We start from the raw sequence: 9,816 nt of genomic DNA on the forward strand, positions 1-9,816 counted from the left end.
GATAGAAACTTAGAATGGTAGTTTGGTATTTATACTCTTATATAATTATCTCCAAGAAATGGAATAATGGCTTTGGAATCAAAGAATGAATTATCAACTTGCTGTTTGACAGGAAAGAAAAAGAAGGAATTGTGTGGATGTCCATATGCACACACCACACACATGCCACATCTGTGGTGCTGATACTTTTTGTGATAAATTGCATTTGTCAGGCACCACATCTGAACCGTGCCCCCTAATCCAACTTATCAGTACTACTACTTTCATTCCAAGTCTCTGAGCGGCTTTTGAACAGCCACAATATATTTTTACAATTAATTATAATTTTCACTTAGTGGCCTGTACAGTTGGATTCGTGGTAACGCAAGCAAGCCTGGAGTTTCAGGTGAAAGCTTACATAAAATAGTCCTAACAGTGAAATAATTTTTAAAATCTCTAAAACAGATATAAATATTTCTTTGTTAAATATGTGGCATAAACCAAATACCCGATGATATGGTGTGACACAGTGGACCTTACTGCAACTTGTTTGGGATGTCTTTGTTACCCACTCATGACTTTACAGTCATCCCTAATTAATGCCAATAAAACCTTTATTCCTCCTAGTCTGTCTCTGTTCACAGTTCTGTACACAGTTCTGTTTGTCTAAAATGTATACACCATGTACAACTAACGCGTAGATCGGGGTCGGCAACCTTTGGCACGTGGCTTGCCAGGGTAAACACCCTGGCGGGCCGGGCCGGTTTGTTTACCTGCCATGTCTGCAGGTTTTGCTGATCGCGGCTCTCCCTGGCCACGGTTTGCTGTCCCAGGCCAATGGGAGCAGCGGCCAGCACATCCCTCGGCCTGTGCCACTTCCTGCTGCCCCTATTGGCATGGAGCAGTGAACCGTGGGCAGTGGAAGCTGTGATTGGTCGAACCTGCAGGCGTGGCAGGTAAACAAACCAGCCAGCCCCAGCCACGTGCCAAAGGTTGCCGACCCCTGGCATAGATAGTTATGTATATTATATATTCACATCTCTCCCTCCTCCCCCAGCTCTATCTAGGATACTGTGCCCTCTTAATACAGGAAGAAGTAATACAGACACCGTTATTTTTCTCCACCCAACAAAAACTGTTTCCCTGCTGGCATGCATTGTACGGTTTATACATGCTGCATTTGAGATTTGTTTACAAACACTAGTGGTACATCCTAAGAGTTAGTTTTTCATCTCTGGTAGGTTTGGGGCTAAGGTTCAGGGCTGGGACTGTGTCTTTGCTGATGTTTGTAGAGTGCCTAGCACAAGCGATCCTTGATCCTGATTGGGATCTCTGGATCTCACTGCAAACATAAATATTAAATACCAAGGGCGAAATCCTCGCCTTACTGAAATAAGTGGAAATTCTTCTGTATTAGAGTGAAAATTGCAACCCAGTGCCCTCTAAATATCCTTCCACTAAATGTGAGCAGTTCCCACTATTATTTCTTATATAATATTCCCACTCTGTGTTGCATAGGTCCAAAAAGGACCAATAAAGCCACGTACTGAATATTTTGCTGTCACTGTACTCAGACCCCATGGCAAGAGGCTTAGCAGAGAGAGCGAGCGAGAGAGAATGAAGGGTGGGAAGAGAGAGAAAACACCCAAATACAACACCTGTAAGAGAAAATAGGTCTCTGAGAGAACATCCTGAGGGCTCATGCTTGGTGCCACCAACTGACTCACTAATGCTTCCCCTTTTCTCTCCCCCCTCCACTCCCTGCACTTGGTTTTCCTGTTCAGTTTGCCACAGATTCTTGCAGACCCATCCAGAGGAGCAGGATCGACTGTGGGAGGTGGAAGCACCAGGGGACTGGAGCCAGCGTGTTAGTATCTGGTTAAAGATTCAGCTGGAACCTGCCCTTTCAGAAAGTGAGTAACAAGTAGTGCGGACTTCTCCTTGTCGTGTTCAGTTATTTAAACTTCACAGGTAAAAGCTACGCTTCCTTAATGATGACAAAATGCTGCTTCCTCTCATTGGCAGCACACGGAGAAAGTGCTAAGCAAGTGGTTCAGCACGATGTCTTTTTACCTGACTCAGAAATGACAGGTACCTCTCAGCTATCGAGGTGGGTGGTAGTGTGCAGAAAGTCTACGGTTAGACCCCAAAGTGGGTATCTCAGCTCTAGTATGTAAAAAACCAAAATGCACAGGTTCATTTAAAGGCAAATAGAAAATATTTCTAGAGCCATGGGGATGTGAGTTACTGAATTTGCCGTTCAGAGTCAATTTTCGTGCCATTCCATGACATAAACTTGAAGGTTCCACCTCCTTTTGTGTTCAATTGGGGGCGGGGGGGAATCTGTGTTCCTTACTGTACAGCACAGTACTTGGTAATCCTCAAGAGAGCACCAAAATATCTGGTAAACAGGGCCAGGATTAGAGATTCTGAAGTAATGAAATCAAATTACAGAGACTCCTAGGGCTACTGACAAAATGCAGCCCTGGCATAAGAGTATGGAACTCCCATTGCAGTGCATTACACCAGGGCAACAATTAGCCCAATGAGGTTAGCACCATATTTGCATCGTAGAGATGAGTTGGTTTGTTTGTGTCATAAGAAAAGGAACTTGTAGGATTTAGGGATAACATGATTAGCTTCATTAAAATATGCTGCCAATGCCACTCTTTGATACTAATCCAATCCATGGAGAACATAGACATCTACTCCATGGGGTGTAGCTGTAGGATTCAAAAAGGATTCCTCATAAAGGTCAAAATCCTACTTTGTCCGAGTTTCTTCTCCTCCCATATCTATCCTTCCCCACAATAACACCCAGGCAGCAATAGAGTAGGAAACACTCATGGTGTTTTCTTAAGAGCTCAAAGGAGGATCTCGCTAATGCACCTAAGGTCATCTGTTCGGATGGCTTGGAAATAGAGCAGGTCCCAAGGAAGGGCTTGTTCCTTTCAGGATCAGCAGAAGAGAGTGCTGAGAGGAAATGGCCCCCATGCTTTCCCTGATATATTCTGCCCTATATAAGCAGGACGGCACAGGGACCCTCAGCTTAGCCACTGCATTTTCTCTCATCACCAGACTCCATCAGAGAGTTTGGACAGGATTTTGCCCCAGGCTGGGTTCCTCCAATACCGTCACAGTGCTATGGTCTTCCATGCTCCTCTTTCATTTTTAATTTTAAGCTAACAAGAACAAGTGTTGCTTTTTCCTGGAATCAGTCACATTCAGTTCAGTTTGTACCTGAATGGGGTAAATTCAGATCAGCAGACAGACACCGGGTCACAAGAGGATGATCACTTCCTCTTCTTTTTTTTTTTTTGGCCTTCACAAACTGTTCAATGAGACCGCACCTGAAAGGGAGTTAGTAAAAATCCGAATAAGACCCCAGAGCTGCCTTGGGCAGTTTTGCAGGTGCGGGGAGATACTTACATTTGTGGAGGCTGCAGAGAAAGAGTATAAAACACGTATGTGTTTTATACTATAACTTCTGAGATGCAATGTGATCTCCATAGTGGAAAATGGCAGAAGCAAATTAGCTTGGCAACAAATAGAATCTTTTTAAAAAGCATATTTTATTCATCTTATGGCTCCCAGCTCATCAGCGATCCCTTTCCTAGAGGGTGAATGTGCTGAGTTGACTTTAACTTTACCATCTTCAGTGGAACTTCAAAGTACCATAGAAATGGAGTATTTAACACAATAAAGTGTTTGTAATACATATATTAGATATACATATATATTTGTATGATGTATAAAATCTGTGTGTGTGTGTATCTCCCAGTGCATGGTATATTACATGTACAGGAGTTAATGTAAAAGAGAGCATGAGACAGATAGTACCTACAGCAAGGAGAGGGACAGCTTCCCCAAGTCTCACTGAGCTTGGAAGAAGTGCTGATCCCACAGCGCTTCCCCTCTTGGCTGGTGAGGTAGAAGCAGCAGAACTTACTTTCTGCTAGTAGTAGGAAAAGCAGCAGCTCCTCCCAGCTCAGGTGCACCATGTCCTTCTCCTCTACAGGAAGATCTGCTCCCCTGTCCCATGGTTCCCCAGACTCTATCCCTGCTAAGGGAGACTGGAATTGGAGCCTCTGTAACCAGCACTGTACTTTCACAGGAGAAAAGTGAGGCGAATGATATGTCATAGAATGGAGCTCTTGAGGTGTGCCCTTACCCAACTCTACAACAGATGTTTGCTTGGATCTCATAGGCGTATTTGAGGATGTGACTGTCTTTTGGATCTATTTCTTCTGTGTCACCTTCCCCCTTGCTGCATCCCACCAGCACATGGCAATATAGCTCAGCATCACCAAGTAATGTAGTACATATGACAACAGCCACAGGGGTGAAAGTAACTTACAGGATTTACTGGTACTGCCGGAGTCCTGAGGGGGGCATGGCCTCATCCGGAAGAGGTGTGGCCTCTCAAGATTTAAAGGCCCTGGGGAACCAGCTGTAGTTGGGAGACCCAGAGCCTTTAAATCAACCAGGGGTTCCCAGCTGCAGAGGTGGCTGGGAGCCCCCCGGGGCTCAGGAGCAAATTAAAGGGCCCTGGGCTCTGGCCACCAGGGGGAACCCTGAGCTTTGCGGGGCTAGGGCAGGGATTTAAAGGACCCAGAGCTCCTGCCACTGGGGGAAGCCCGGAACCCTTTAAATGCTGGCCCCAGCCCAGCCGCCAGAGCCGTGGCCGAGATTCAAAGAGCTCTGGGCTGCCCGCAGTGGCAAGGAGCTCTGAGCCCTTTAAATCCCAGCCCCAGCCCGCCCGCAGGAGCCGCGGCAAGGATTTAAAGGGCTCTGGGCTGCCCGCAGCCACGGGCAGCCCAGAGCCCTTTCAATCCCCGCAGTGGAAGTCGATGCAGTCCAGCATGGTGTACTGGCTCTTGCCAGTACGCCATACTGGACCGGACCGGCTTTCTTTCACCTCTGACAGCCACCAAGATTAAGGAGCTCCCCATCCTGTTCTGGTCTTCTTGAACAACCCTTCTGTCCCCTTTCCACTGCACTAGGCACTCTAGAAGAAAGCTATGTAGTAGCTTTAACTCTGCAGCTCTTGTTCTGCATACTATATAGTTTTTCAGAGAGTCGGGAATAAATTCTTGTCATATAATGTTGTAGGGCCTTTACAGCAATATGTTTTCCGGAAGGTTCCCACCAACCTGAGATTAGACTTTGAATTTTGCAAGGATATAGAGCTGCATCTAGTGGCAGCATGGCTGAACTACAGCACTCTGTACACCAGAAATGGTACGTAGGCTTGAGTATGCACGCATCTGTAGATATGTGTGAAAGGGAGACTTAGATGGATATGTTCTTTTCAACATGGTGGAATTTTTATCAGTGTGTAGCTATAAAAAGAAAGCTCTTTGGTGCATGGTACATGGAACTGGAAATATTCACATGAATTTAATTTTTGTTGAAAAATCAGCCAGGGTTAATTTATATCAAATAGTTCCAGTAACAGAGAAGCAGTAGCATTTGCTTACAGAGACTGGCTGAAATGTGAAAATAAATTTAAGATGAATATGCAGGCAGTGTCCTAGTTGCTGAACCAATCAAGCTCTGAAGTGAGCAGTTCTAGAGTAATTGAGTGAAAGTATGTAAGGTCTACAAATAGAAAGTGAGTGTGAAAAGATAAGGTGGGGGAGGTACTGTCTTTTATTGGTCCAGATCCTAATGAAGAGCTCTGTGTAAGCTCCAAAGCTTGTCTTGCTCACCAACAGAAGTCAAATAAAAGAGAGAACCTCCCCCACCTTGTCTCTCTAATATCCTGGGACCAATATGGCTCCAGCAAGTGAAAAGAAAAGCAGATTCAGTGGGAAATAACTGCTTTGCAGGCTTTATGGGAATCATGAAAGGTGCCTTTTATTGTCTAAAGGGCAACTTACAGACCAGTGAACTCTCTGAGAAATGGATTCCATTTAGTGGAACAAACTTTCCACCTAAGGCTAGAAAGGTTTTCAATGACATTTTAGTGCAGTCATTCACATGACGATGGAGGTGTTCTGAGCGTTCTGAGATTTTAACGCTGTCTGGGAATAGGATCGTGACAGCTTAAGGGCAGTGTTAATAATTTATTTTTCTGGTCTCTCCACACTCATTTTACCCCAATTAATAGTTAGAAAATCAGATTCAGTCAGAGCTAATTTGTTGGGCACTGGAAATACTAGATGCCGTGCTTCAGTCTCAACCATTACAATTTTTCTGAAATAATCAGAAAAGATGCAAGTTTACAGTCACCCCCAAATTAGCCTGACAGGCTGTTGTTGCATATCAGGACCCTTTATGTCAAGATAGTGGAGGCTCAGAAATGCCAAATATAATTAAAAACTTTTTTAGACATAATTTATACCTGGCAAGAAGTGCGGATGTGGAAACAGGGGGCTAACCGTTCAAATTGCATCTACAGCACTAGCAGATGCATCTGTTTGCAGGTAGATGATGCGATATTTACACATAGAAAATTTTGTGTGTGAAAGTGCCAGGTGTGGATTTTTTTTACATTCAGATAGATAGACCTGCAAATATTTCAGGTGTATGCGGCTGTCAGAAAATGGGGCTCTTCTGACCAAACCTATGCATTTATCTTTTGTGGCATTGCCACCCATTGCACAAGGGTCTTTTTTGTTGCTGGGCTGGGTAGTTAATTGTCAAAATTGGAGGAGAGGGATTGAAATTGTACAAGGACAGCATCTTTTAGGTATTTTATTTTTTTTAATAAACTTGCCACGGAAGTTGTGCCAGCATTTTTTCATTACGATCTTGCCCTCAGAAAACACAGTTTGTCAGACTGCTTCAGAGGAGGAAGGAGGCTGTCATATAGAGAGAGCTCAGGATGATGAACCCAGATGCTTAGATGCAGGCCAGATGAATGAGGTACAATGATTCATTTGTCATTCTATGATCCACTTTTTCATAAACTTGTTGTTCCTACTTAGTGAGTTAGGGGGCCTAAATAGGAAAGTGACACAGATAACCATGGATGATCTTCTGTCACTGGGCCATTGATTTATATGGCTAATCTGTAATTGCTCTGGGGGCTTGGTGGTGAAAGGTGTGAAAGTTTTTACTTCGCTCCTCACGGAGATCTATGAGCTATAACAGAGCTGGAATGCTCAACTAGCAGGTCTGCAGTGGCTTTCTGAACTGACCTGCATACACAGTAGGTGGAATGGTTACAACGCCTGTATCGAGGTTGCCTAGCACTTTGCAATTAGAATGCCCTCTTTTTAATTGCTTCAAGTGGGAGTCTGCCCCCACACACTTCATTTCAGGATCGTGGCCTAAAACAATCGTGGCAATTTGAATGGACCAATTCTCCATAAACACTCAAATGAACTCAAGGAAACAAATCAAAATAATGAAGCTTGTCAAATAATAAATAAGGAGGGGGCAGAAGCAAAACAGAGTAAAATTAAGCACCATGGTTGTTATGTTTACTTCTCCCCTTTAGGTTGCCGCCCAACGGTTACTGGAACTTAATCAGTTTGTTGTTAATCAGACCATTCAAACTACTTATGCAGAGCATCAAGAATCTATTATATACAAACAAAATGGGTATGTTTTGGGGTCCCCTTTGTTCCATAGGGTGTCTCGGATTAGGGTCACATCATAGCTTTTACACTGTAAGTATGTATGTACCTTTCATAACACCCGGATGATCCTTGTGTCTTGGTTCTAATTTCAGGGAGGCGAATGCATTCCTGATATTAGGAAAGTGCCACCAGGAGCCAGAGACAACAAAGATAATCCAACAGGAGAAGCAAGGACGTTACACCTGCAAGTTCCCAAGGAGGAGGACTTCAGTCAAAGTACAGCTGATACGCAGCAATGTAAGGGATTTAGGAAAAGAACAAGCACTATGGGCCTGCCCGAAGACAAGACTACTAAGCATCTCCGAATGCTGCCTTAATTGCCTTACTCAAGAAGCAAATCCACTGTGCAGTCATAAAAGGCTAAAAGAGTCAGCTAAAATAATCAGAATCTCTAACCGTGCTGAGATTTCTCCAGATTAGTTACAAGGGTCTTGCAAGGCAAATATTCTGAATCTTTAAAAAATAAAATCAAACTATTGTTCTTTTAATTGCTCTTTTCTTTTACTTCCTTCCAAGAAATTAAATAGTAGTTGAGCCTAGTTATTTCCCTGCTTTGGAAAGATTTTAATGGATCGCGTGAGATGTCTAGAAAGGAGTAATTAGATGACTTGTAGATACTGATGTAAGAAGATATTTCTATGGAAACAACATCCTGTATTATGCAAGGGAGATACCGCAACACAGGTTGGTATCAGAATGATGGCTCTGTAACCTCCCTCTCAAAAAGAACAGTTGATCTGGAAATTCTTTCAGCTGAGCTTTTCCAGCAGAAAAATCTGCCTTAAGCTACAAAGTGGACTGGGGGATGGGGACAAAACAACTGCGTGGTCTACATTAATGCAGAAGTTTGGTACAGAGAGAAAGCTACAGGCCATACATTGCCTTTAAGTTTAGACACTGAGATCTCATTGTGTATATAATTTAAGGCACAGCTGAAGGAACTTTGTGTGGATTGCTTATCTCATGTATTGTATTTCATATAGACCAATTCCTAATGCTTTACAATAAAAGAAAATATATTGATAATGTGTCTCGCCAGCTTGCACAAGTTACAATGTGGTTAAGAAACTCCCCCCCCCTCACCTTTCAGTCCCTCCCTCGCAAGATTAAGTCAGTGTGGTGCTGTTCTAGCTTGACTTACTGATGTACCGGGAATGCTTTATTTATAATACATAAATCAATGCAAGGCAGTGCTTAATTCTACCTTTACAACCAGCCTCCACTGTAGCACCAAATGGGTGCACCAGGTTCCATATCACCACAGGGGATGTTGCATTTAAGGTTGGACACTTAAATGTTTTCAACAGTTGTCATGGATCTAATCTTCTCTGAGGGTAGAATTTACCCCAATGCAGAGAAGCCTGCCCATGGCTGTATGTGCTTCTGGGATCCCTGGGTGCCATGGAGGGGGGGCTCTGAACTATCCTCAAGAGGCAAGGGGAGCAGTGGTGAGCCTGGGATAGGGTCTGGGTGCACACATAATCAGATCCAGTGGCCTACAGTCCCCACATAGGGGTCATGGAAGGGGCAGAGGAATCTATTCCAGTCCATGGACTGATGCAGAATTCATAGAGGGGCTGCCCTGTACCATGTCCACAGATGGCAGGGGTGAATTCTTTCCCTTTCACACCCTCCATAAGTCCCCACATGAAACCCTGACACTAGTTTTGTGTAGGGAAGGGTGGATTTCACCCATAGACCCCGATTTAACATATCACTTAAGCATGTATTTACATCAATCCCTGTTCAACATTGCGCTTCAGTCCCATTGAAATCAACCTTTTCTGGACATCTTCTACCAAAGAGGGAGTTATCTACTGGTGCTGTAATAGGAAATTATGTTAATTTTTCCATGAGAGGTGAAATACTGATCACTAAACCAGCCATAATTTTGATGCAGACATGATTAGCAACCCCTGACAAAGCTAGCCTATCTCAGAGAGTAAGATTGTCCCATCCATATGTGGCTGATCTGTAGAGGATAGGCTGATCCAGTGCAATGAGTGTATGCAATGGGGATTCGCTTGGGAAACGGTGCCCTTATTCATAGCATCTTTGTTTCTCTGTACCTAAGTAGGGTGCATCTGGCATCTTTTATAAAACATTGTATCAACTGTTGGATGATAGCTGGCCCAAGGCATAATAGAAAATAAAGGCAGCTGTAATCTTCATGGCAGCTGATCCCATGTTTCATTTTAGTCCACTATGACAGTTATGTTTGCATGTGGTAGTCTGTATTCTACATCTC

General features: G+C 43.7%; 1 protein-coding gene across 2 annotated transcripts in view; it reads left to right on the forward strand.

Annotated features, from left to right (window-relative positions):
• Positions 1 to 8,582, forward strand: part of FAM169B (family with sequence similarity 169 member B) — a 48,541-nt gene extending 39,959 nt beyond the window's left edge. For both annotated transcript variants that reach the window (XM_030578964.1, XM_030578963.1), the window contains 3 exons: positions 1,764 to 1,892; positions 6,746 to 6,849; positions 7,661 to 8,582. In XM_030578964.1, coding sequence (XP_030434824.1) covers positions 1,764 to 1,892; positions 6,746 to 6,849; positions 7,661 to 7,885 — 458 coding nt within the window. In that variant the 3' untranslated portion in view covers positions 7,886 to 8,582. The remainder of the gene's footprint in view (positions 1 to 1,763; positions 1,893 to 6,745; positions 6,850 to 7,660) is intronic.
• Positions 8,583 to 9,816: the final 1,234 nt, after the last annotated feature.

Source organism: Gopherus evgoodei, chromosome 10 (genome assembly GCF_007399415.2).
Source record: "Gopherus evgoodei ecotype Sinaloan lineage chromosome 10, rGopEvg1_v1.p, whole genome shotgun sequence".
Classification (NCBI taxonomy): domain Eukaryota; kingdom Metazoa; phylum Chordata; order Testudines; family Testudinidae; genus Gopherus; species Gopherus evgoodei.